Source organism: Neofelis nebulosa, chromosome 18 (genome assembly GCF_028018385.1).
Source record: "Neofelis nebulosa isolate mNeoNeb1 chromosome 18, mNeoNeb1.pri, whole genome shotgun sequence".
NCBI classification, from domain to species: Eukaryota; Metazoa; Chordata; class Mammalia; order Carnivora; family Felidae; genus Neofelis; species Neofelis nebulosa.
Window position 1 is genome coordinate 43,847,695 of NC_080799.1, and position 25,637 is coordinate 43,873,331.

General features: G+C 65.0%; 4 protein-coding genes across 22 annotated transcripts in view; 2 read left to right on the plus strand and 2 right to left on the minus strand.

The window, feature by feature from the left end:
* Positions 1-31: 31 nt before the first annotated feature.
* On the minus strand, positions 32-3,363 carry EME2 (essential meiotic structure-specific endonuclease subunit 2). 4 transcript variants are annotated; one of them, XM_058710007.1, is made up of 8 exons: positions 3,003-3,363; positions 2,657-2,793; positions 2,280-2,372; positions 1,537-1,628; positions 1,255-1,351; positions 966-1,081; positions 591-780; positions 32-502 (listed from the first exon to the last, which is right to left on the minus strand). In XM_058710007.1, the coding sequence occupies exons 1-8, from the start codon at positions 3,361-3,363 to the stop codon at positions 332-334; spliced, it is 1,257 nt and encodes a 418-aa protein (XP_058565990.1). In that variant the 3' UTR covers positions 32-331. The 4 variants fall into 4 exon arrangements, with proteins under 4 accessions (XP_058565990.1, XP_058565992.1, XP_058565989.1 ...); XM_058710009.1 differs by having other exon boundaries at positions 32-494; positions 903-1,081; XM_058710006.1 differs by having other exon boundaries at positions 903-1,081.
* MRPS34 (mitochondrial ribosomal protein S34) lies at positions 3,332-4,485 on the plus strand. Its single transcript, XM_058710022.1, has 3 exons — positions 3,332-3,652; positions 3,742-3,784; positions 3,874-4,485. The coding sequence occupies exons 1-3, from the start codon at positions 3,332-3,334 to the stop codon at positions 4,167-4,169; spliced, it is 660 nt and encodes a 219-aa protein (XP_058566005.1). The 3' UTR covers positions 4,170-4,485.
* A 58-nt stretch (positions 4,486-4,543) lies between these two features.
* NME3 (NME/NM23 nucleoside diphosphate kinase 3) lies at positions 4,544-5,641 on the plus strand. Its single transcript, XM_058710024.1, has 5 exons — positions 4,544-4,722; positions 4,809-4,939; positions 5,031-5,132; positions 5,219-5,331; positions 5,408-5,641. Exons 1-5 carry the CDS (start codon positions 4,677-4,679, stop codon positions 5,523-5,525), a joined length of 510 nt encoding a protein of 169 aa, XP_058566007.1. The 5' UTR covers positions 4,544-4,676; the 3' UTR covers positions 5,526-5,641.
* Positions 5,584-25,637, minus strand: part of MAPK8IP3 (mitogen-activated protein kinase 8 interacting protein 3) — a 48,513-nt gene continuing 28,459 nt past the window's right edge. For 9 of the 16 annotated variants that reach the window (XM_058710001.1, XM_058709990.1, XM_058710000.1 and 6 more), the window contains 26 exons: positions 25,357-25,459; positions 25,039-25,157; positions 18,222-18,233; positions 16,862-16,879; positions 15,611-15,668; positions 15,296-15,448; positions 14,645-14,726; positions 13,438-13,568; positions 12,906-12,962; positions 12,653-12,823; positions 11,929-12,055; positions 11,690-11,785; positions 11,415-11,570; positions 10,665-10,830; positions 9,812-9,994; positions 9,528-9,717; positions 9,305-9,424; positions 9,147-9,227; positions 8,995-9,062; positions 8,761-8,909; positions 8,184-8,355; positions 7,976-8,089; positions 7,736-7,774; positions 7,381-7,560; positions 7,145-7,294; positions 5,584-7,072 (listed from right to left, as the gene is read on the minus strand). In XM_058710001.1, the coding sequence (XP_058565984.1) occupies positions 6,951-7,072; positions 7,145-7,294; positions 7,381-7,560; positions 7,736-7,774; positions 7,976-8,089; positions 8,184-8,355; positions 8,761-8,909; positions 8,995-9,062; positions 9,147-9,227; positions 9,305-9,424; positions 9,528-9,717; positions 9,812-9,994; positions 10,665-10,830; positions 11,415-11,570; positions 11,690-11,785; positions 11,929-12,055; positions 12,653-12,823; positions 12,906-12,962; positions 13,438-13,568; positions 14,645-14,726; positions 15,296-15,448; positions 15,611-15,668; positions 16,862-16,879; positions 18,222-18,233; positions 25,039-25,157; positions 25,357-25,459 (3,017 nt within the window). In that variant the 3' untranslated portion in view covers positions 5,584-6,950. The remainder of the gene's footprint in view (positions 7,073-7,144; positions 7,295-7,380; positions 7,561-7,735; positions 7,775-7,975; positions 8,090-8,183; positions 8,356-8,760; positions 8,910-8,994; positions 9,063-9,146; positions 9,228-9,304; positions 9,425-9,527; positions 9,718-9,811; positions 9,995-10,664; positions 10,831-11,414; positions 11,571-11,689; positions 11,786-11,928; positions 12,056-12,652; positions 12,824-12,905; positions 12,963-13,437; positions 13,569-14,644; positions 14,727-15,295; positions 15,449-15,610; positions 15,669-16,861; positions 16,880-18,221; positions 18,234-25,038; positions 25,158-25,356; positions 25,460-25,637) is intronic. The other 7 variants (XM_058710002.1, XM_058709993.1, XM_058709991.1 and 4 more) reach the window with 6 other exon arrangements.

Sequence of the window (25,637 nt, forward strand, 5' to 3'; positions counted from 1 at the left end):
TCTTTCCTCCCGCAAGACCCCGTCTTACCGCTTCTTCCCCTTCCTGACCATTCCGCTGGGGCACCAGGCCCGTAGCCGCCGTGGACAGGACCCGGGGCAGGGGAACCTCGCCGCCACCCTCTCCAGCCAGCGTGGCAGCTCCTGGCAAGAGCGTCATCTCCTGCTCCTCCCGGCACCACCCCCTCGGGGCCAGGGGGCCAGACCTGACTGAGCACTCCACCCTCCCATCCCCCACATGCAGCGCTGTTCCCTTCCCTGGGCCTGTGGTAGTTTCCAGTTAACCTGCTAGGCAGTGCAGGCGGCGTACCCCCTTCTGGTCCTGCGGACGTGGTCAGGAGCCCAGGTCCAGCAGGAGGTCAGGACTGGTCGTGGTCAAGAAGAGGCAGATGCGGCGGGCAAGGTCAGGGCCCACCCTGCGGGGCCGCGCACCATCGCCCGTCTTCACGGGGAGGTCAGCCAGGAGGGCCGTGCGCTCCTGCTCTGTGTTGCAGGTCCTGTAGGCCTAGGGCAAGCACGGGGATGAGCAGGGCAGGTCCTGGGGACCTGGCTCCAAACGTGGGGGGGGGGGGGGGCAATGCAGGGGGACCCACCTGCTGCAGAAGGCGGGGGGAGGGGAAGGCGGTGACAATAGCATCGGCCACGGCCGGGCTGACCCGGTTGAACTGCCTGATCTGCCGCCACCAGACCCCCCGAAGCCCTGTGCCATCTCTTGCCACTCGCTCACCCCCTGCCCAGCGTCCAGCCACACAGAAGGAAAAGGCACGGGACTCCCGGTACTGCCTGCAGACAGAGAAGGATGCAGGGGAACTTCTAGAAACTTCTCACCTTCTGAACGTCCCACTCTCCAAGCTCAACAAAGCTCTCAGTCTTCCCCGCTCCCAAAGCTATCAGAAAGGTACCACCTCTCCAGGCACTCCTGTCCCCCCTCCCAGCTGCAGCCACCAGTCAGGGTGGTGGTCACGCACTTGAGGGGGCGCTGCGCGAAGGCCTTGGTGAACGCGCACACGTGCCGACTCAGCTCCTGCCAGGAGGCCACCAGCAGCACATCCAGGTGTGCCCAGAGCTGCAGGAGCACCAGGGCCTGAGGATGTGAGCCCAGAGTGGGTCAGCGGAGGTCACCCTCGGGGACACCCAGCTGAGACCAACCCCACATGCCGCCTGGGACCAAAATCGGGGCCGTGGGGCCTTGGAGAGCAGTCCAAGCTCCAGGACCAAGGCCAAACAAACACCTCACCCCACCCAACCAGCCCTCACCTCCTCCACCCTGGGCCAGCTGAGTGCCACTGCCGTACGGGCCACTGCTGCAGTCTCCGGCTGCCTCGTCTGGTGGAGGTTGCTGGGCTGGTGAGACCTGAGCAGAGGTTGCCTGTCCCTCCGGCTCCCGCCACCCTGCCATTCCCACCCTCCAGTTCTGTTTCCCCGATCCGCCCAAGGAAGGGGGGCAGCTGTGTCACAGCCACCCCCAAAGCCACCACCTTTCCCCCCGAACCCTCCCAGCCCAGCTGGGCCTATTGAAGGCATTAGGGTGACCGGTACCACAGGTAGGCATCCAGCCCAATGACGGCTACGTGGGGGCTGGCGGAGCCCTCAGGAGAGATCCATGGTACCGAGCAGGGTGGGCCACAGGTCTGCAAGCCAAGGATGAACACACCGGTTTTGGAGGCTGTGGCAGGCAGGACCCATGGGCTACCAGGCCACAGCCAGTTTTTAGACAGGAAAAAAGTGAGCTTGGAAGTAACTGAGGGGTCCTGGGAAAAACAGACACAGTCTTTCTCTGGTCACCCGGTTGGAAACTGGCTTTATGTCTCTAGCAAAGGCAAAGAATATGTGAAAGCCCCAGGCACGTCCCAGGTACTGAAAAGAGCAAGTCTGAGTCCCCATCCCCCATTTCTGCTCTATCCCTGCACCCCAGCCTGCCCTGTGGCTGGCATATGACACGTTTGATAAGTACCTAACAACAGACAGCAAAACCTGCAAAGAGTCTGATTGAACGCCTCTGACTTCTCTCTAGTTTCTCTGGGAAAGCTTCCTCATCCTGACTCTCATCCTGTGGAAATGGCTGTGGCTCCCATCCACTTCCAGGCCAAGAACCCACTTGGCTTCTCCATCTTGCCCACAACAGCTCCACAGTTGCTGATGAGAACTCCAGACTGCTGCATGCATGCCCTGTCTGACCCTCTCTCCTTAAGCAGGGAAGGCAGACAGGCAGAACAGCTCCCCCATGCTAAGAAGCCCAGCCCCTGGAGATTTGTGGACGACTACCGCCCCCACCAGAGCACCTGGGTCAGCTGGTTGATGCCCTGCAGAAACTCCTCGGGCTCCAGGAGCAGTAGGAAATCCTGTTCACCTGCGTCCCACACCTCAGAAGGCACCTGTGGGGCACCCAGGTGGCTCTGAGGCTCCCGGCCACAGTCAATCCCAGGCTCCACCAGAACTATTCTACTGAAAAACCCATGTCCCATCCCCTGCCAGGTGCAAGGCCAGTTGGGTTCTAAGGACAGGAGCCCTGCAACTTCCTAGCACAGTAGCTTGGGCCCCACCCACTCAGTGTTCTTCCTTCCCAGTTTACCGATCTGTAAAATGTGCAGGGTGTGTGAAGCCTCGCACATAAAACACTCCGGCCAGAATCGTACTCTATACAAACCAGGACACTCACGGTGCGGGGGCAAGAATCCGGCTTTGCTCTGGTCCACCTGAGGCTCCGGGCCAGGCGCTGGGTTTCCACTTGGTACTCACAGCCCAGAGTGCTCAGGGCCTCCAGCAGGATGCCAGCACCAGCATCTTCCAGAACGGCTGCGAAAAGGCCGCAAGAACACAGCGGTCACTACTTCCCTGCCCCACGGGCGAGGCCACCATCTGGTCGCCCCCAGGCCACACGCGTCCCCGCCAGGAAACCCACGCCAATTCCTGGACGGGAGGCGGCCTTGGGGATGCGGCTGCCCCTGGGGCGCCCGCAGGGGGAGGTTCTGGGTCCCGCGGCCACTCCCCGCGCCCGCCCGCACCTGGGTCCACGCGCACCGCCACGCGCCGCAGGGCCTGCTCGGGCCGCAGCGCCTTGGCCGCCGCCCTGCGCTCCTCCGCCGAGTTAGGTACCCTCGCACCCTCCTCCGCGCCCGCGGGGCCCTCGGCGTCCGAGTCCGAGACCTCCCATGTCGGGGGACGCCGCAGACACCCGCCCCGGCGAGAGCTCCCCGCCCTCCCCGCATCCGTCCGCGACATGGCCGGCCCGGCCTCCAACTGGCTTCCGGCCGAGCCCGGACGCCTTTGCGCGGGACACCGGCCGCTTCCGGCGGCGGCGGTGGAGCGGCTTCCGGTCGGCGGGGCGCGGACCATGGCGCGGAAGAAGTTGCGGCCGCGGCTCATCGCCGAGCTGGCCCGTCGCGTGCGGGCCCTGCGGGAGCAACGGGAGCGGCCGCGCGACTCGCAGCGCTATGCGCTGGACTACGGGACGCTGACGCGGCCGCACTCGGGCCGCCGGCTGCCCGCGCGCGCCTGGGCCGACGTGCGCCGCGAGAGCAGCCTGCTGCAGCTGCTCAGCCGCCTGCCGCTCTTCGGCCTGGGCCGCCTCGTGACGCGCAAGTCCTGGCTGTGGCAGCACGACGAGCCGTGCTACTGGCGCCTCACGCGCGTGCGGCCCGACTACACGGCGCAGGTGCGAGCGCGCGCCCCGTCCCCCGCCACCGCCTCCGGGGCCGCGCGCGCGCTTTGAGCCGACCGCCTCCCTCTGCCCTTGCTTTGCAGAACTTGGAGCACGGCAAGGCCTGGGGCATCCTGACCTTCAAAGGTGAGGCGTTGGGGCCCCGGGTGGGGTGGCCGTCGGCCGCAGCCTGCCCCGCGAGCGTGTGTGCGATGCGCGCCGGCCCTCTTTCCCAGGACACACGGAGAGCGAGGCCCGGGAGATCGCGCAGGTCATGCACCACGACTGGCGGCTGGTGCCCAAGCACGAGGAGGCGGCCTTCACGGCTGTCACGCCGGCACCGCCCGAGGACGCTCAGTGCCGCGTGCCCTACCCGCCGCTCCTCCGGGCCATGATTCTAGCGGAGCGACGGAAGAGCGGGGACACCAGCACCGAGGAGCCCATGCTGAATCTCGAGAGGACGCGAGAGCATCCCTGGGACTACCCTGCGAAACAGGAGGCGAAGAAAAGGGCCAAGGCCGCCGCGGTGTAAAACGCCAGAGCGGGCAGGCTGTCGGGGAAGCGTACGGCGCTGGGCCCCGGTGTGAGAGCGAGAATGAACCCCCGGGAGCTTGCATCCGACCCGCCCCCCGCGACTTGTGCTGAAACGGACGGGCCGTTGCCCCTGTGTCTTTCCTTTGTCCCCCAGCTCTGTGATGACTGCTGGGGGGAAGCCGCGGGCCGCGGGGCTGGCCGTGTGCAGCCCTCGCGCTGGCGCCTGTACCTTCCAGGCTCTTTCCCCGTCCCCGTCGCGTGCGGCCTCTGCCGGGACTCGGGCAGACTGCACGCGAATAAAGGCAGAAGCCATAGCCTCGGGGTGTGGTTTCTTTGAGTTTGGGGCTGGGTTGGAGGAGTCTGGGGCTTGGGGAGCGCCCGGCGGGTGTCGCGGGGGTCCTGGGGTGGGCGTGAGCCGCAGCGCCCGCCCTCCCGGCCGCGGCCCGGCCCCTTTAAGCGCAGGCCCCGCCCGGTCCGAGCCGCTGCCACCACCGCCGCCGCCATCATGATCTGCCTGGTGCTGACGGTGCTGGCCCACCTCTTCCCGGCGGGTGAGCGGCGCGGGCCGGGGCGGGCCGCCGGGGCAGAGGCGGGGGGCGGACGGGCCTGACGCGCCGCGCCCCGCGGGTCCCCGCAGCCTGCGCCGGCGTGCACGAGCGCACCTTCCTGGCCGTGAAGCCCGACGGCGTGCAGCGGCGGCTCGTGGGCGAGATCGTGCGGCGCTTCGAGAGGAAAGGCTTCAAGCTGGTGGCGCTGAAGCTGGTGCAGGTGAGGGAGGGCGAGGGCGGGGGCGGGGCGCAGGGGGGAGCGGGCGGGGGTCCCGGCGCGCGCGGCCCGACCCCACCCCGGCCTGCCGCAGGCCTCGGAGGAACTGCTGCGTGAGCACTACGCCGAACTGCGCGAGCGCCCCTTCTACGGCCGCCTGGTGGACTACATGGGCTCGGGGCCGGTGGTGGCCATGGTGAGTGCCGGCCGCGGACGGGAGGGAGGGCGGGCGGGCGGTCCGTCCCTGGCCTCGCGCCGAGCACCCCGCCGACCCGCTCACAGGTGTGGCAGGGGCTGGACGTGGTGCGCGCCTCGCGGGCCCTCATCGGGGCCACGGACCCGGCCGACGCGTTGCCCGGCACCATCCGCGGGGACTTCTGCGTCGAGGTTGGCAAGTAAGGCCGCCAGAGCTTGCGCCCAGCCCGTCGCGACGCCCCGGCGGCCGCCGGCGCTCACGCGGCTCTCCCGCAGGAACGTGATCCACGGCAGCGACTCGGTGGAGAGCGCCCGCCGCGAGATCGCCCTCTGGTTCCGCGGCGAGGAGCTGCTGTGCTGGGAGGACAGCGCCGGGCACTGGCTGTACGAGTAGCCCTGCCCGCGGGCCCCAGGGGCCGTCCGGTTTGCGACCCGCCTGGAAACGCACTCGGGCCAGCGCTGAGGCTCGCCGGCACTTCTGTTTACAATAAAGTGAAGTGCTTATGCTCACGTCGGTCTGGGCCCAGGGACACAGAGCTACGTGTTAAGACATTTATTACATACAGAGCAGATACGTGGGTTTGCTTGCAGGGCCAAAGCCTGAGGAGAATGTCCGCCCAGCCCCTCCCCCCAGCCGCACCCACCCAGCTAGCCCCCGAGTCACTGCACGGGCCTGTGGGAACAGACAAGGGACTGAACGTACATCACAGTGGAGGGTGGCAGGGTGGTGGGGGGAAGCCTGCAGCTGCACGGGGCTGTGGCCAGGCCGGCTGGGCTCCTGGGGAGGCTGCCGGAGATGTGTGCTTCTCTGGTGGGAGGTGGGTGGGCAGCAGGGCCGGGGGCTGCCCCAACCAGCGCCCCTCTCCAGTAGGTTCAGGGAGCAGCAGTCCAGGGCGGCACCCCTCAAAGCAAGTGGCCATCCACACCCAGAGCCGGCCACACTGCCAGCCCTAGGCACTTAGAGTGTGTCTCGGGAGCTGGGCTCCTTGGAAACTGTGGGAGGCAGTCCCCAGACAAGTTCCCCCGTCACCCTGAGGCTGAGCCTGTATCTTAGGACCGACCCCAGGAGAGGCCAGGGGCCTCCCCCTTCTTCCTGAGGCCTGGGCTTGCCCTGGCAGCCTGAGAAATTCCACCCTAGGGGTTTCTGGGATGGGTAGGACTCCAGAGCCTGCTCCTGCCAGGGGGGGGGTCTCCTGCCCGACACAGCGAGCAGAAAGAGGGCATCTGCCTTAGGCAGGCTGGTCACGCGCTTTCATGCCAGTTCCCGGGGTGGCAGGGAGCGGGGTGGGGAGCGTCCAGGGAAGGCTAGTGGCTGGGCCGGCCCCCCTAGGGTCAGGCCCCCCCTTCAGGCAGCAGGCAAAGGCTAGTGGGCTCCGGCTGGGAAGACTTGGCGGGCGGAAATCCCTGCCTCCTGCTCCAGGAGCACGGGAAGTGGGGGGGCCCCGGGGGGAGCTGGGAGCTGCCTGTAGGGCCTCCTCCCAGCCTGACCTACCACGGGATCCTGCCTCGCTCTGGCCCCAAAGGGCCCCTGGGACGTGGGAACTTGGGATGGGGGGCCGGCCACAAGCTGCCGGGGAAAGCACGTCTGTCTGGAGAGGTTCTTCCCCTTCCTGGTGAGAGCGCCACCCGGATTCCCTGCCTCCCTGACCCACGTTGCCGCCCGCTGTCGGGGACGCCCGGCCGTTAAGGTGAAAGCTGCAGGTTGAGAGGTTAGAAGAGGGGCTGGCGCCGGGCTGCCCGCAGGGCGGGCAGTGGGCAGGCGGGCGGGGTCGTATGTACACGTTGGCGTCGGGCAGGAGGGGCGCCGGAAGCCGAAGCCTCACTCGGGGCTGTAGGACACCTGCCACACGATGATGTGGCTGCGCTCGGCCTTGGACAGCAAGGGCTTCACCTGGTTCACGTCCCCCGCGCTCTCCTCCGTGTCGTCGTCCTCTCCGTCGCCTAGGGAGACAGCAGCCGCGGTGATGAGACGGCCCTGCTGGGGACGCGCTGACCCGGGCAGCGCCCACTCACCGATGCGGAAGTCGATGTAGCCCTCCCCGCCACTCAGCACCAGCACATTCTTCAGCTGCTGGCCCTCGGCTTCAGAGGCAGGGGCGGCCGGCCCGGGGCTCTCGGACGGGCTGTCGAGCACGCTGCCGTTGAGAGTGGCCAACACGTTCCCTGTCGGGGCACAGGGACCTCAGCGGGGCAGCCGAAGGGAGGCCACGCACGGCCCTGCAGCGGGGGTGGGCCCGGCCCCTCCTCACCTGGCACGGAGACGAAAAACTTGACGGCGTCGCGGTGCCCGTGGAAGCAGAGCTGGGCCTGGGCCATGGAGCAGTAGGGGATGAAGCTGCTGGCTGATTTGTCACTGCTGTCGTCGCCGTACACGTGGATGACACCCCCCGGACGGGCCCCCTCTCCGGAGGTGGGGGAGGTCTTGTTGGCTGGAGAGAGAGCAGGGCCCCAGGACCCGAGCCTGAGTGGGAGACCAGATCTCTAGCGGGCGAGGGGCAGAGGGTGGGAGTGCGCCCTCGCCGAGGGGCCAGGCCGGCCTTGACCCACAGGGCCTCTCAGGTGGGGGCTTCCCTCTAGGGGCGGGAGACAGGTGCTCTGACTTACCCCGGAGCCCCAGGAGCTGGCCTCGGTGCAGGACCACGGCTGGGGGAGATGGGGGGGACAGAACATGGAAGAGACAGGAGAGGAGTCACGGGAGGGGGGCGGGGGGGGGGGGGAGGCGCGGGGCAAGGCCGCAGCCCGGGAGGCACCCCATCCCCCCAGTACGGCCCGGCGGAGCCCGCCCCGCAACCCCGGCCCTGACTCTTGCCCTTTGGCAGCAGCCGTCGGTGGGGGGTGACTCACTCTCGGTCAGCGGGATGGAGATAACGACGCCGTTGCCGGTGCCCACCCAGAGGCGGTTGCCCGCGATGAGCAGGGCTGTGATGCGCACGAAGGAGAAGCCCAGCTTGCCTGTGCCTGGGGGGGGGGGGGGGGGGGGGGGGGGGGGGAGTCAGCATGGTGGGGCCAGGGGCCCTCCCTGCCCGCCCCCCGAGCCGTCGCAGCCCCTCACCCAGCATCTTGCTGACATAGGGTTCGATGTCCACGTCCTGCAGGTGCTGGTGGGTGTGGGCGTGGTAGAGCCTCAGCGTGGAGTCCAGGCGGATGGACACCCACACCCCGTCGCCGATCCACGCCAGCTGCCGGACCTGGCTCTCCCGCCGTGGGTGGGCGTCAAATGATTTCTGTGCAGTCACAGCAGCTTGTGTCAGTGGGGGGCGGGGGGGGGGGGGGAGTACTCTGACCCCACCACGGCCACCGGGTCACTGCAACTTCCCCTCTACCGCCTGCTTTGCTCCTCAAGGTCCAGGCTCCTAGGAGGAGCTGTCGCCACCCACCGGCCCCCTCCGTGCACGGCCAGGTGGCCGAGGGGAGGCATGTGGGGCCCACGTGGTGTCACTCTGACTTGTCACAGAGTACAGCAGCAGGTGGGATCCGGACAGACGCACTCGCAGCCTAGCCGGTGACGTCGTCTCCCCGAGCACGTCTCCCGCGACCCCACGAAGCCCCCAGTGCCTGTTAGAAGGCACGTTGGGAGTGACACCAGCTGACCGCCCCTGCACGGAGACCCTCCTGCCGCCAGCACTCACCTCGATCTGCATCGTCTTGGGCTGGATGACGTGCACCTTGTTCTTGTAGCCGCACCAGACGCGGTCGTACACGACGGCCATGCAGCGGATGGAGTGGTGTGGGTGGCCCAGGTCCATCAGGTGGTAGTTGCTCAGGTCCCACTGGCCATCTGCAGAGAGCCCAAGACACCTGCTCACACCTGGCCGGGGCCCACCTCCGCTCACACAGGGGTGGCTGCTCGGCCCAGGCCTCACCTTCGCCTCGGTGGAAGATGGCCAGCGTTCCGTCTGCCAGGGCCACCAGCACTCGCCCTTTCACGTGCCTGCAACGGAATGGTGGTGAGCGGCTGGAGGCCAGGCCACCCCGGGCCCCTCCCGTGCCCTGGCCTCTGCTGGCGGTCGCATACACCAGGCTCAGGACGGAGTCCTTCAGCTTGATGGAGTGCAGACACTTCTTCCAGTTGGCCACAGCCGAGTGCACGTAGAGCCTGTGGGAGGAGGCCGTGGTGGGCAGGGGTGCTTGCCCGGGGACCCTGCCCCACCGCGGCCCCAGGGCCCCACCTACCAGCCGTTCTGGGCTCCCAGCCACATAGTGGGGGCAGCGCTGGTGCTGGCCCCCGCAGGGTCTGCGCTGGGCTCTGGCTGTGGCTGCACACCCCCCGTGTCGGCCTCCTGCCCGTTCTCGCTGCAGGAAGGATTGCGGCTCCAGGGTGGCCTGTGGAAGCCCGTCCCCGCCCGCCCCTGCCAGTCTCCCTCCCCTCTGTCTGCCCCGTCCCGAGATCGCCCACCTGCCAGGCTGGGTGCTGGGGGCCGGGGTGGGGGCCAGGTCAGTGAAGACGTGCTCCGTGAGGGGCCCGGGCCGCACCGCAGCTGCCTCCGCCTCGCTGGGCCCAGAGTCTGGCACCTCCGTGGCTTCTGTGGCCTCTTCCGTGGACTGAGCTGGGTTGGCCTTCCCGTTGGCGACGGCAGCCACCTCCCCTGCGTGAGGAGAAGGTGAGCCTGGCTGGCTGGGCAGTGGGGAGGAACACGGGGCGCAGAGAAGCTAGCCGCCCGGGCTCAGGCCCAGGCTCACCTTGGCCCTTGTCCAGCACCGGGGTGTCCCCTCGGGAGGAGCAGTTGCTGCGTGGCACATTGCAGCGGGTGGCACAGCCCACCAGGGTGATACCCGCCAGCACACCGTCTGCACTGGAGTCTTCTGGGTTTACGTCGCCGTCCAGGAAGATCTCCCCCGGAGGGTAGTCGCTGTCACTGGCCGCTGCCGGGGGGAGAGTCACGGCCCCGTCACTCCTCACCAAGAAGCCCCAACTACAAGACCACACCCAGGGCTCCTGTCCCGGTGTGCGTGCTGGGGGAGGAGGTGGGCCCCAGGCTCTCCTCTCAGGCCAGCCCAGCCCCAGCACGGGGGCCTGCAGGCCACCGCTGCCTGGAGGCCTGGGAAGCCTGCGAGAGTGGAGTAGTGAGACTCTGGTCTCTGAACAAAGGGCTGTGGTCACGTGACAGAACCTTAAGAAGTCTGAGGAGCTTGGAGTCATCTCAGCAAATGGACCCCGGCAGGGCCCTGGCCACCCCCAGGTGCTGGCGTGCGGCAGAGCCAAGCCTGGCGGGGGGGGGGGGGGGGGTGTCCCAGTTCTCCCTGCTGCAGCCGGGCAGTGGGAGCTGGGCCCCCCAGTAGGTCCACGTTCAGCACCCGACTGACGTTTCCGTCTGTCCCGGGGCCCAACGCATCTCCTTCCAGTTGGGTGAGTGGGCCTCACCTTGGGTCTCGCCAGTTGTTCACAACACTAATGGGGACACCCCCACAGGCTCCCGAGTGTCCACATCGTGTCCCAAGCAAGGCCGGGGCCGCCTCTATGTCGCAGCCACGTGCGGAGCGGCGCAGACCCCAGCGCTGTGGGTGTGGGCGTCCACGCGGGGCTGGCCCTCACCTGGAATGCTGGAGATGCACAGGACGTGGGCATTGCAGACGGTGAACTGGTCCACCACGGTGCCCGGCTGGTTGGCATCGATGATGACCACCTTGCTGGTGGTCAGGGTGCTGGTGAGGATCCACACGCGGCTGGAGGTGGCATCCACCTCGGGGAGCTCTCTTGCCTGTTTTGGGGCACAGGAGACGGGGGCTGGTGCCGGGTGCGGGCCACACCAGCAGCCGCACGGGGCGGTGGGGCCACCTGGACTCTATCAGGAGATAACCTTGCCTGTGGCCTTAGGGGAGACGGCTGTCCTCCCTTGTAGCAGGGCGACAAAAACTCAGGACTGTATTTTCTACCAAGACTGCTGGCATGTGTGGCCTCACTCCCATGGAGAACTGAGCTCCTGAGTCTAAGTCCCTGCCCCCCAAGTCAGCCTAGGCCACAGAACAAGGACCCGTGGATGAATCATTTTCTGCCACCCTCCTGTGCACAGCTCGCAAGGACAGAGATGCGCCCGGTGGCCCGACCCCTCCAGCCCTACCGCCTGCAGAGCGTCTGGGCCTCCACACTTCCCCACCCGCCGAGGACAAAGCACAGGCCCCGCGTGCCCTGGACAGGGGGTGGGTCCTCAGATGAGCCCAGTCTCCAGCCCTGGCCCTCGTCATCCTGTCTCTGTCACCCCCAACAAGACTCCAGCGCCGGGCACAGCCCGAGTACACGCACGGCAGCAAAGCAGGTGTCCCTGGCCCTGCCTTCCACTCTGACCTTCTTCTCGGGGGACGTGTGATTGCTCTTGGTCTCTCCTTCCACTTCCCGGTCGCAGGTCAGAGGGTCACGGCCTGGCGGGGGCTTGACTCCATTCGCGGAGTCGTCCTCACTCGGTTTCCACCCACTCAGGTTGACGCCCGCAGCACACCACAGCTGGGAGAAGGGTCGTGTGGTCAGGAGCCCAGTCCCCTCCGCTGGCCCCTGGGGGCGGAGGGGCCCGAGACAGGTGCTCCCGCCCACCCCCACGTGCCAGGCCGACTGGGCCGGCTCACCTTCATGGTTGGGTCCTTCTCCACCAGAGGGCGGCAGTACACGGGGACAGGCACGTTCTTCATCCGCGTGTCCTCCTGGCCCCCATTGGGACTCAGCTGCAACCACAAGGCCGAGCGGCCACGTGGGCGCGAGGCGTGGGGCAGAGGGCCGGCCCCGGGCAGGAAGGGCCGCGGGGGCACTGCAGGGCTGCCCCAGCACCCTCCCCACCCCACCCCGTGCCCCGCGCCCCCTGCAGCACCTGCTTGTACTTGGCCGGCAGGCTCCAGCCGCAGGCCTGCAGCCGCCCGTCGTCATTGCGCACGTGCTCGCGCACCTGCCGGTACTGCTCGCGCTTCTGCTCCCGGCGGGCGGACGAAGTGCAGTCACTGGGCAGGAGACGCGGCAGGTTACTCCTCAGCCGTGCGGGTCTGCCCTGTGGGGCGTGCGCCCCATACCCCGGTGCCCGTTTGGCCGTTGCTGCCACCGAGGGCTGGCTGGCAGCGCCCTGCAGTGAGGTGCCCTCCCCCGCCCCCAACCCTTTCCAGGGCAACGTCAGTCTTCTGATGCAAGACACAGAATTCCCCACTTCTGCCCTGGAGCCAGATTCTTGGCATCAAAACTAAGGAAAACATAAAATTCCAAAGGATGCCTATTCCCCGGAAGAAAGCTAACCTTGCTGGTAAACTTCCCATCAGCTCCAAGCGTCCCTGTGGGGCGCAGGTGCGCAGGCCAGGAGGGGTTGGGGGGGGTCCCCCAGGGCAGGGGAGCACAGCTGAGAGACTTTGTGCAGGGACTGAGGGGAGGGACACCTGGGGCTCCCCGTCAGGGTGTGGGCACAGAGAGGTTAGCCTCCTTCCCACCAGGGACCCCGCCCCCAGCACAGGCCTCCCGCTCGGGCCTCGGAGCCCAGAGGGGAGAGGCCCCGGGACACACCGTGTCCTCCACGCCCCCCGCCCCCACGCAGGCCAGTGGGAGACACTCACTCATCGGGGAAGAACTCCAGAGGCCGGCTACCAGCCGAGATCTGGCACATGGCATGGCTGCGGCGCTGGCTGAAGCCGGCCGTGGTGGGTGATTTGTAGTGAATGTTCACCGAGGGATAGGAGCGCTTGGCCGGAGGGGGGCTGGAGGAGGAGCTGAAGAGGCGGCTGAAGCTGCCAGCGGAGGCATGGGAAGTGAGGGGCGGCCAGTGGGGAGCTGTCCCTGCCCCCACCCCACCCCGGCGCCCCAACTCACAACTGCCAGATGGTGGACTTCTTCTTCTCCTGGACAGACGGATGCTCTCGGGATGCTCTGCGGGGAGGGGCCGGGAAGGAGCCCCGCTCGGCCAGCGTCCAGTGGACTTGCCCACACACCACACCCGCTCTGGGCCCTACCCAGTCAAACCCTGCACCGCTGTTGCGGGACTCTTCTGGCTTTGCTTGCCCAGGACCTTCTCGGGGGGGGGGGGGGGGGGCCGGGGGGGGGGGGCCCTCCCCGTGGCCAGGAATGGAGCCTCGGGGAAGAGGGGTCCCTGCGTGGGTCGGTTCAAATCCCCCGAGGGGTTCCAGCACACCAGGCCCAACATGCCCCAGCCCAGCTCTAGCCCCTGGCCGGGTCGGGGCCCCCAAACAGGCTCCCATGAGGCCCCTCCAGTCCTCCTATGAGACACGGGGCTGGGGTGCAGACCAAACCCAATCCCACCGTCAGGGCCTCCTCTGGGGGTCACAGATCACAAAAGGAGATGGGGGTGCCTTCCAGAACCCCAAGGGCAGCCTGGGGGACCCACCTGATCATCTCGGTCCACCGCACGGCCTCCTGAAGCTCCATCAGCCTTTCTTTGTACTGGTTCCGCTCCATGAGCACACGTGCCATCTCCACCCGCGTGAAGCGGCGGCGCTGCGCCATGGGGATCTTGTCCTGGGGGGGCGGGGGGGGGCGCTGCCGGTCAGCCAGCGAGGGGCCTGCGGGCCGACTCACACTGCGCTTCCTCACCGGGCCGGCCCAGGTGTGGGCGAATCCCAGGGCGGGTTCCCACGGAGCCTCAGGAAACGTGGCGGGGAGGGTGTGGGCAGGGGGCAGGAGATGCCGGAGGCCTGCCCGCCCCCAAAAGGTCACACGATACACTTGAGGGCTACGACACGGCCCCTGGACACCCTGGCGATCCCAGGGGGAACCGTCCGTCAACGCTAACAGGTGAGGCCGGTCCCAGGTGGAACCACGGGAAGACAGGTTCTAGGGAAGGTGCAGCGAGCAGGACCCGGGGTCACACGTCCGAGTAGGACGTGGGAGGTTCTGGCAGATGTGTGGGGTCTGCCGTCTGTGGGTGCTGCGGCAGGACCAAGTCCGCTCCGAGGAGCTGTGTCCTGGGATGCTACAGGCTGGCACAGGGGTGAGGGGCCAGGGGGAGCTGCTGGGCCAGGGAGCATGAGACCCCGGCCCCACGCAAGGAGGCAAGGGCCCCGATCGATGCCTCCCGTGGCTCCACGATTCACCCGCACCTTTGTTTCTGCTCCCGGGGGTGGGGTTCGCCGGGCTGAAGGAGCACCTACTGCGTCTCGGATGGCTGCTACGTGAGCAGCACCCTGACACCCCCGAAGCTAGGAGCTGACAAGAGGTGCGGCCAGGACGCACCACTCACTTTGGGACGAGGAGCTGGGCCCCACCCTCTCCTGCGGGAAAGCGGCCCAGTCACCGGACCTGGGCTCTATTCCGGAAAGGAGGCCAGAAGGGGTCCACGAGTTACGGGCAAAGGCCCCTACAAACATTCCCTGCATGTCACGTACGAACCCCCAAGGAGCAGAGGGCTCCTGAGAACATTCCTTGCACCTCAGGGGGGGCCCACAGGCCGAACGGGGGTTCCCACTAAGAAGGGGCAGAGGAGCTGACAGAGGAAGGATGAGGAGGGCCCAGAGACCCAGAGAATTAGCGCGCCCCGGGAGCCCACCCAGCACCACCCGCCCCCCCCTGCCCCGCATGTTAATAGTGGAATATACCAATTCTGTACAGAGATAGCTGCTTACATCCTCCACCTCTTCTTTGGGTTCGCGGCGGGCGATGATGGCTTCTGACTTCACTCTGCAGGACGAGGAGGGAAATGTGACTGTGGGGAGGGGGGGCGGAAGCCCACAGCCCTGCTAGCTCAAGCCCGGAAGCCCAGATGTCTCTCCTGGCTGCCCAGCAGGGCCGTGGGGCCTGGCTAACGGGCAGGCAGGGCCACATGCACAGGCGGCAGGGTCGCAGGCCGGCCCCAGACAGGTGTGCGGCACCTGCAGGCCCGACAAGTGCCGCCTGCCCCCCCCTCCTGTCACACCCCCACTCCGGTCTGGAGCTACAGGCACCCCTCGGATGAGCATCAGGCTGGAAGAGAAGCCACAGGGAGGTGCAGAGTGCTGGGGAGGGGACCCCAGAGCTTCCTGGGTGCCTGAACTCCCTCCTCCTCAATAAACATAAGGCATGAGAGTGGCAGGACACCCAAGGCGCGACATCCATGCCTCCTGGGGGACTCCCGGGAGGATGGGGAGAGGAGGCCCACAAGTGAGCTGGAACAGAGAGGAGGTGAGGCTGCCGCCCGGGGGAGGAGAGGACTGGGGTGGGGGGCGGGCCTGGCCCCTCCTCCTCCCAGGAGCCTCCAGGCCTACGCTCACCTCCTCAACTCTTCCTCCAGGTCCTTGATGCGGCCCTCCAGCCGGGCTTTGGCCTGTCTGGCAGCTTCCAGGTCCCCTTTCAGCACCTCCTGCTCCCCGGACAGCTGGTCCACCTTGGCGATGAGGTCATTCTTCACCACGTTCAGAGCGTTTCTTTGGAAAGGCAGAAGGACGAGGGCTCTGCGTGAGCCAGCCTGCTCGCTATGATGGGGGCCTCCAAGGGGCTGCGAGGTCACAGCTCTGGGTTGCTACAGGGAGGCCCGGCCCTGGGAGAGGGCCATCTCAGCAAGCCCTGTGCCAGACAGGAGTCCTTACTTGGTTTCTAGAAGCTGTGAGTTCTCCAGCAGCAGGTTCCCCACTTCCTTGCCCATTCCTGCAACAAAAGGCACAGAGAGATTACCTGTGCCTGGCGAGGCCAGACCCTGACACTACTGTACCTGCCCCAGAGTACCAAAATTCCTCCCTGGGGGGTGGCTCAGCCCTGGGAGGGCAGAGGCGAGGGCGCGAGGCCAGCAGTCTGGTCTCCGGGAAGCCAGACAATCCCTGCAGAGGGATCTCTGCGGCTCCTCAGGCGGGCTCTCAACCCAACAACACGGTCAGGGATGCAAGCCCAGAACAGCCCCTGGAGGGTACTGAGGAGGGCCCTGCTGCCTCAATGGGCACGGATAGCCCGGGTTGAGCTCCCGTGGCTATCCACGTGAGGCCAGTGTGCCGCAGGGCCCAGCCGGCACCAGCGTGAGCTGGCCCCAAGGACCACCTCAATCTGTCCTCTCTGCCAGCATCCTCCTGTCTCCCCTCGCCCTTCGGGAGGCAGGCCCTTTGCAGGGCCGTCCCCGGGAGAACAGCGGTTGGTGCTGTGGTGATGGGGACAGAGAAGGCAGCTCAGGACGGCAGAGAGCCCCCGGCCAAGAAGATGGGATGGCCCCATGGTAGGCGCGGCCCTCCACCGGGGCCAGGAGCAGGGCTGGGGGAACCTGGCCCGCCGCGGTGGGGACAGCAGGAGGCAGGGGTAAGGGAGAGCGGGGAGGACACGCTCCCTGGGGTTGGTGCCCAGAGGGGCCGACCCGGCCCCTGTAAGCCAGCCCCAAAGTGGACCCCACCGTCTGAGCTTTGCAGGCGCGCCACAGTAACTCCAAAGGACTGAACCTCATCTGTTGGGACAGAAAGCCCCAGAGACCCAGGGTCTGTTCCTCCCATTCACCAGCCCCCCCCCACCCCCGGTATGAGGCGATCGTGAGACGAGACCCCCGACACACACGGTGTGCACAGAGTGGGTTCTGACGACTGTCCCCATCTGCACCCCCTGGCCTCGGATGTGGCCCGCCCCCCCTCCACCTGTCCAGGGTGTGCTCGGAGGGAGGTGGCTGGGGGGCTCAGCACTGCAGCTCCCCACTCGAGCCCCAACCCCACCCTGGAGCCAGGAGTGCCTGTGGCCCCTGCTGACCCCACCGCCAATCCCACCATGCAGAGCAAAGCAAAAGGCTCAGGAAGCACGAGAAGGTGTGAGGCAGACAGAGGAAGCCAAGAAAGGGAGGAACGCAAACTGAAACAGGACCTTGGGCTTACCAAAGAAATCATGGCGCACTGCGAGAGTCGTCCCAGTGCGGGAGCCCAGTGCGGGAGCCGGGTGGCGGGGGCGGGGGGGGGGGGCAGGGGAGGGAGGGAGGGAGAGAAAGAAGCGCATTAAGCCTCAGTGAACAGCAGGGCGGCGGTGCCGTGTGGCTGCTTCTTGCTGTGTTAGGGGTGGACACGGGGGAGGGCAGCAGGGCCAGGGGGGTGGCACGGAGCCTGCTTCTCGCTGGGTTAGGGATGCACACAGGGGAGGGCTGGGAGGGCTGGGGGGGTGGACACAGGAGAGGGCGGGAGGGAGGGCCGGGGGTTGGACACAGGAGATGGGGGGAGGGAGGGCTGGGGGGTTGGACACAGGGGAGGGTGGGCAGGCCGGGGGGGGGGGGTGGCACGGAGCCTTCTTCTTGCTGGGTTAAGGGTGGGCACAGAAGAGGCCGGGGTGCCAGGAGGTGGATGCAGGGGAGGGCTAGGAGGGCCAGAGGGTGGACACAGGGGAGGGTGGGAGGCGGGGGGGGTGGACACAAGAGAGGCCGGTAGGGCTGGTGGGTGGACACAGGGGAGAGCTGGGAGGGCTGGAAGGTGGACATAGGAGAGGGCTAGGAGGGCCGGGTCGTGGACACAGGAGAGGACGGGAGGGAGGGCCGGGGGGTGGACACAGGGGAGGGCTGGCGGGCAGGTGGGATGGACACAGTGGTGGGTTGGGAGGGCCGGGGGGTGGCATGGAGCCAGCTGCTCCTTCTGGACATTGCATCCTTGGCTGCACAGGTCACCAGGCCAAGGGCAGCGGGTGATGAGATGAGGGGCCGGGAAGTGTACTTGACCCTGTGCACCAGAGTCCTGGGCCGTGAGGGTGGGGGTTAAGGGCACAAGTCTGCAAATGAGGGAAAGCTGTGCCCGGGGACCCGGCACGCCTTCGAGTACACGGGGGAGGCCGCGTGTGGACGGGCCGGGGCCTCAGAGTCTCCTGCTGCGAACAATCGGAGAAGCCCGGGGCTGCGCCATCTGCCACGTGGGCATGGGACCCCTGACTTCTGGGGCGTGCCTGATGGGAGAACCCTGAAAAATGTCACTGGGGCACTCTCTGCCTTTGAGGGACTGGGTCCAGGGCACAGCCATTCTCCCTCACGTGTCAGGGCCATTGTCAGTGGGCTAGTAGAGCAAACCAAGAGAAGCTTCCGAGCGGCAGTAGGCTGGTAAGCAGAAGCACGTGTGCCTTAGTGGCCTGGAGGGGACCCAGGAAGGGACAGGCCGCACAGCCTGCGGTGACTGGACGGCAGTGGGGAGTGTCCCCAGGATGCCCCCCACTGCAGCCGGACAGCGCCGTGAGGAGGGGTGGCAGACGGGCGGAGATACGCACCTGAGAACTCCCCTGGGGCCGTGTCCAGCAAAGCACAGAGAGACGGGGGAAGGAAGTGACAAAGGTCAGTTGGTGACTGGAACCAACAAAATAAAGAAATTCTTATTACAGAGAAAGCAACAACGCGTGAAAGAATACAAGCAGATGTCACCAGGCCTGTGGGCGACAAATCCCACCGGGGACGGCAACCCTGAAGGAAAACAGAGACCCCGAGCGCCGGGCCCCACGCCTTCTCAGCCCTCAGGAGGGCGAGGCCCCCGAAGACGCAGCAGCGACGGCCGGGGAAGGTGAGAGGGTGTGCGCGCGGGGGCTGCGCGGGGGGGCCCGGGGCGTCCAGGCCCCAGGTGCCCCCAGAGCGCGTGAGCTTGGCCTCGTGGCCCCCCGCCTCTCCCGCCAGCCCAGGCCTTTCAGGAAGGGCGCGACCTCAGGGAAAGGACGGCCAGAAAAAGAGAAAGAAGCAAGGGCCCGGCTGGCAGGGAGGGAAAGGCAGGCAGAAAGCAGGGGCGCTGGGGACAGGGGTGGAGGCGTGTGGGGCCGGCAGTGCCTTCCTCCTGGGCTCCAAACTTTTCCCAGCTGAAGACTGGGTGCAACAGTACTGTGTACGTGGTCACTTCGTCACTTGACGTAAACGACACAACACACAACGTGCTGCAGGAACTGAAATGATAAAGGAATGTGCCAGCTCAACAGTGGACGTGACCGCTCGTCTCGACACCCCAGGGCAACCGTGCTCGAGAGCTGATCTTCTGTCTCTCAGAACTCTTTCCAGATAAACACCAGCTTTTCTTTTTAATATTTTTATTTTTGAGAGACAGAGACAAAGCACGAGCAGGGGAGGGGCAGAGAGAGAGAGGGAGACACAGAATCCGAGGCAGCTCCGGGCTCCCAGCTGTCAGCACAGAGCCTGACGCGGGGCTCGAACTCACGAACTGTGAGGTCCCGACCTGAGTTGAAGTGGAACGCTTAAGTGATTGAGCCACCCAGGCGCCCTGAAGAACACCAGCTTTTAAAACACAAAACCGGGGCGCCTGGGTGGCTCAGTCGGTTAAGCGTCCGACTTCGGCTCAGGTCATGATCTTGTGGTCCGTGAGTTCGAGCCCCGCATCGGGCTCTGGGCTGATGGCGCGTCCGACTTCGGCTCAGGTCGTGATCTTGCAGTCCGTGAGTTCGAGCCCCGCATCGGGCTCTGGGCTGATGGCTCAGAGCCTGGAGCCTGCTTCGGATTCTGTGTCTGCCTCCCTCTCTGCCCCTCCCCTGTTCATGCTCTGTCTCTCTCTGTCCCAAAAATAAATAAAAAACGTTAAAAAAAAAAATAAAACACAAAACCAAAGGGGCACCTGGGTGGCTCAGTCGGTTAAGCGTCTGACTCTTGGTTTTAGCTCAGGTCACGGTCTTGCGGCTTCGTGGGTTCCAGGCCCACGATGGGCTCTACGCCGGCAGTGCAGAACCTGCGTGGGGTTCACTCTCTCCCTCTGCCCCTCCCTCCCCACGCTGTGTCTTTCTCTCTCCCAATAAATACATACATACATAGGCACATACGCACAAACCAAGGGCAAATACCCAGCCTTGTGGGCCATTTGCTCTGTCCCACCTGACCCCGTGTCACGGGACTGTGCACTGGAGATCTGCGCTCGCCTGGGATGAGTGCTCAGCGCACAGGGGCGTGCACGCACCGCCCAGCACCCCGGGCTTCCAGGCGGGGACGGGTAGGAGCGACCGCTCACCTCACCCCACCAGCACGGCTCCGCGGGCCGCACGACCACCTCCCGGCCGTGGGCGCCCTAGCACCTGCTTCGTGTTTGTTGCTCTTGTGAGAAAAAAACAAAAACGCAAACTCATCTGTGTTTTCTCTTTTCTGTCCTGCCTCATTCTTGAGGTTGAACATCTTTTTGTGGTTGGTGGGCATCTTCTGGGAACTTCCTGATTTCATCCTCTGCTCAGGTTCCACTGTACTTGACCTCTGTCCGCGAGGGAGATCGCGTATATGTTAACTTGCGCGCAGCCACACCTGGCAGCGCTTTCCTCTACGGTTGTGGCCATGCAGAGAACACTCTCCGGCGTTCTTCCAGTCCCGCTGTCCTTGCGTGTTTACGTTTAGGTCCGAAGTCCCCCTACAAAGTCTTCTGTGTACGGCGGGAGGTTGGGACCAGACTTCATTCTTCACCAAATGGCTATTCAACGAATCCACCCGTTTTCCGGTGATGTGAAGCACGACATTCAGCGTCGGTGAATTCCCACGCGGGGCCAGCTCTCCTCACACGAACCAGAGGGGTCACCGGTTTGTTGCCACCCTGGGTCCGCCGCCCTCCGCGTCACAGCTTGTAAACCCTTTGGTGCCTGGAGCGTCAGGCAGCCCTGCAGCCTGTTCTTTCTTAGCCCTTTCTGGGCTCTTCTCACATGTTCTCCTGGACGGAGTCTGGAGTCTGCTCACGAAGCTCTTTGGCCGGGGCTGGGTACGGACAATGGGCTGAGCCGTGAGGCCACCCGGCAGCTTTACAGAGCTCAGCCTGCAGACCCAGAGCGTGCAGAAGTTCTCGATGCATGAGGCCTTTCATGTTCTTTTTTTAAATGTTTATTTTTTTCTGAGGGGAGGGAAGGGCAGAGAGAGAGGGAGACACAGAATCCAAAGCAGGCTCCAGGCTGTCAGCACAGAGCCTGATGCAGGGCCTGAACTCAACGAACTACAAAATCATGACCTGAGTTGAAGTCGAATGCTTAACCGACTAAGCCACCCGGGCGCCCCTTTCTACGTTCTTCCGTCATGTTCCCGAGTTCTGTGCACATGGGCTGGTCTCTCTCTCAAGGTTAACGTCTAGACGGCGTCTGGGTCTGGTTGCCACGGGGCGGGACCCCACTACCTGGGCACAGAGCACCGGGTAGAAAGCACGTCCGGTCGGCCTGTGCGGCCTTCAGACTCCAACTCAGTGACGCAGGGTGCACTGCCTGGCTCGTCTGAGCGTCAGTTGCCTCGTCTGTGAAGGAGAGACGTGACCTCCGTAGCTCGGGCTCCCTGGAAACTCCCTGGTAGACGCCCAGCACGTGCTACGTGGTCACTAGGTGCTAACTCCTCGGCTCCCCAGCTACGTCAGCTCTGAGAGGCGCACTCTCGAAGCACGGCACCTCTGAGACTGGGCGTGCTCTCACGATCGAAGGCGTGTCCCCCTTCAACTTGAAGCAAGGGCTTCCTTTCCCGGAGGTTTCTAAACTAACGGTGTATCTTACAAGCGGTGCGGTCAGCTCAGTGAAACGTAACAAGACAGGCCCATCCAGGGTCCTTCCTTCTTTGCTGAAGGAATTCACAGTCCAAATGCCGTGGCGAACAGACACGATCCAAATGCCCGATCCAGACACGCGGAGCTTTGAAGGACGCCGTCCTCGGCCACGCCGACAACATCACCGTGTTTCTGCTATTGCAGGACCTTGCCACTGTGAGGACTGCCGCCCACTGGCCGCAGGCTTTTTGCTGTTTAGCAGCCACACAGGGAATGCAGGGGACAGGCGCGAGGCTCTTCAGAAAGACTCTAGCCGAGCCAGACAACGGGGCTGGGGCCCCTCGGCGAGGGGACTGGAGCTGACCCCAGCCCATTCCTCCACCCTGCTGGGCAAAGGGAGGGCTCCTCTGCCTGGCGCCCCACTGACACAGTGTGACAGCGCCTGATTCCTTCTCAACTCCCCGGGGCAGCCTGCCTTTCAGATGCCCGTCGTGCCTAAGGCTCCGGAAGGGCACGCCCAAGAACGGGGCCCACGCCAGCCAGAACAGAGCGGTGCCCAGGGTGGCCACCGGCCAGTGACCAATGACGGGACGTGCTGGCGGGCAGGCCACCCAGAGTCACGGGCGGCGATGAGGCCGGCCAAATCCAGTCATCCTCCACGACCACAGGAGGGACCAAATGTGGAGCAGAAGCATCAGCCACGATGGCCAGCAGTGGATGAACGGCCACGTGAGGTGGGGGCCCGTCTGTGCCACGGAGCACCGCTCTGCCAGGGAAGGATGGAACGCTGACCCCTGCTACAACACGTACAAACCTCACGGGCACTTGTGCACAGAAAGAGGCCAGGTGGAAGAGGAGGGCCAGGTGACAGGAAGCGCCCAGGAGGGCGAGCGCACAGACACGGATGGGTCACTGTGCGTGGGCACAGGCTTCCTTCGGGGGGGACAGTGCTCTAGAGCTGTGGGGTGCTGACCTCACGGCCCTGAGCTCACTCAGAGACACTGGACTGTGCACTCTGGGCAAACCCATCACATTCCATCCCTAGAAAAGCACAGAGGGCGGTCAGTCATGCCTGCTGCTCTGGCTGGACCTGGGTTCAAGTCCCCATTGTGCTGCTTCACTTCACTTTCCCCGGGCTCAGCTTCTTCATCTATGAAATGGGGGCGGCGACAGCACCCCAGATTAAAGGCAGGCGCGCACATCTAACGCTGGTGTGACTCTTCTCGTGACCGTGTCGGTGACTGGAACCGTGTCGTGAGATGAGACTGAAAAGCACAAGGTCTGGGACTCCAGCTGGGCGCCTCCCCTACGGTCCCCTCCCCAACCTGCGGCCGGCCCCTAAACACGGCGCGGGGCAGCTGAGCTGCCCACGGCCAGGAACTCGAACGTGGAGCCGGGTCGCGGACGCGCGAACGCCGTGTGCCTATGCGCTCTTCCAGGGAGAAGGCCGCCACCTCTTTCATCAGAGACTCAGGAGTGCAGCACACACGAGGCCCTCGCGCCCTCACAGCCTCCAAGGTGGGCCTGGCAGAAAGGTGCTCCTTCGCGGACACACACGTGTGCCCGGTCACCCACTACAGCCTTGCTCCCGGGCGCAAACTCTAGGGGCGGGAGTTCCTTCCCATGCCGCTCCCGGCCTGGCAGGTCCAACGTCTGAAGAACAGCCAGGCACGAGCCCCACGGAAGCCACGTCTGGGAAAGCAACGTGGGGCCAGTGTCAGGAGCCCACCTCTCCACGCTGAGGTTCCCGCCTCTAGAAACCCGTCTTGAAGAAGTCTCCAGGGGGGCGAGCTGATTTACGCCCATAGGTATCTGTGACCGCAGTATCCAAACAGCAAGAATCAGAACCCCGGCAGAACGGGTTGCGCAATTCACAGTCTCATGCCACAAGGTGACGCGCACTGGGGGTAGTAGCAGGTCAGAGAAATGGTAACATCGCCCACAAAGGGGAGGACAGACATGACCCGAAACCCCCCACGTGCCACGTACGTGTGTGTGCTACGGCACCTGGGAAGGTGCACTCGTCACGATCGTCTGGTTTTTACTCTCTTATTGGCAATTTCTGGTACTATGCGAATATTGTTATAAACGCGTACTACTTTTCCAAAAATACAAATTGGAACGTATATAGGATTACCTGAACTCTATAAAGGAGAAGGGAAAGGTGTCAGAATATTGCAAATGATTTCCTCGAAGTACCTTTTTTCTCTATGTTAACAGTTTCTGTTATTTTTTTAAGTAGGCTTCACCGCAGGCGGCTGTGCTCCCGGGAGGCCTCCGCGGCCCGAGCGAGACAACCAGCAAGGCTGGAGCTAGGAGAGTGAGGCTGTGCAGATGGAAACCACCAGCTGGTGGCCCTCCCTCATGGGCTCCAGCCGGGCCACGTCTGCAGCCGGAAGCCCGGCCATCCACCGAAGACACTGCCGTCCACACAGGGGAGCTGAGCCCGAGGCAGACACACTCTACAAATGTCCTCAAGTCCCTGATGGCCAAAGGTCACCAGTGCAGAGGGACACTGGTGGGAAGTAGAACTCTTCGACGCAAGGGGCGCCTGGGCGGCTCAGTCGGTTGAGCGTCCGGCTCCTGTTTTCAGCTCAGGTCATGATCTCGTGGGTTCGAGCCCCTTTGTCAGACTCTTGGCTGACAGTGCAGAGGCTGCTTAGGATTCTCTGTCTCTGCCTCTCTCTCTGCCCCTCTCCCACTCTCTCTCTCTCAAAATAAATAAGCATTAAAAAACAAAACAGACCTCATCCACGTGAGGCAGCTCCACCTCCTTGGGCAGCACGTGACCAAACCCGGGCCACAGGGCCTGCAGGCGGCCTCACGGATTTCTGGGCTGAAGTGGCACCGCCGACTGGCTGCCCCCTCCTAAGCCACGAGAGCTGGGGGTACCATCCCTCCACAGAAGCCGGTGTGGGGAGGAGAGGACAAGCCAGAGCCACTGATCCCCCACAACACGGTCACCCTCTGCCCCGGAGGTTGCCTTGCTGGGAGGAAGGGACCGAGAGCTCTGGTCCTGCAGCAGGCCTTCAGGGGACGAGGTCAGAGGGGGCAGGAGCTGGCGGGGGGGTGGGGGGGTGAGGCGTGCCACTGCAAGGATCCGATTTCCCACCTGGCCCCGGACCCCGAGGGCAGTGCTCGGCTGCATACACGGCGTCTACATGCCTCACGCCCACCCCAGGACAGGAAGCAGGCCCCGGAGGGAGTCCACACGGGGAACTGTCTCTGCACCCATTTCTGACCCAGGTGCAGGGAGCTCTGGAGGCGACCACGGTGCCGAGGGCTTGCAGATGGGCAGTGACCCTGTCTGGGCATTTTCTGCGAGGAGCACAATTGCTAAAAAGTGCACCGCCTAGGCACGGGCACAGTTTTCAGGGTGATGGAACGCTCTAAAATTAGGCAGTAACACAGCTCTGTGAGCACCCTGAAACCCACTGAACTTTATCCTTTAAGGGGATACCTTTTATGGAATGTGAAATGTATCTCGACAAAACTGTGAAAAGAAACCCCTAGGTTGCAGCTGACAAAGACTTTGCTTTCATTACGAACAAAAGCAACGGCAGCAAGCCCGAGGCCCTGGGGTCACGGGGGTGGCCTGAGTTTACCTAGCAGGTCCGCTCCTTCATCCACGTCCCCGATGACCTCCGACCCCGCGGTCGACAGTTCGTGGTACAGGGAGTCAGTGTTGATGCCAAAAGCCTTGTTCACGATCCCCTGGGTTGGGCTGTGAGGACATGCAGCCGGGGGAGGGCAGGGTGAGTGGGCAGCGTTCTGGGCTGGGGGGGGGGGGCTCTCCAACACCGCCCGAGGAGCCGCTCAATGCCAGCGCTGCCTGTGCAAGAGGCTGCAGGGGGCACCTTCGCCAAAGGCCCCACCTCCACAGTGAACACTGAGCCCACCCGGCCCCCGGGCTCAGTGAGTACCTGTTGCCCGTGCGATCGAGACGGGGCTCCCGACTCATGTCCAGCTCCGGGGTAGAGTCGATAATGTCTTGAACATCAGACCACTCGTCACTGCTGCCCATGCCTGAGGGGTGGGGGGGACACACAGGAACCCCAGGGTTAGGGGGGGGCGCCTGCCCTCTGGCCCCGTATCTGGAGACCCCACACTAGACCCCCGCCAGGCAGGGACCGTCAGGAAAGGGCTTCCTCCTCGCCGGCGGCCACATGGGGCCCCTTCATCAGAACCGGGTCTCCTTTTCATG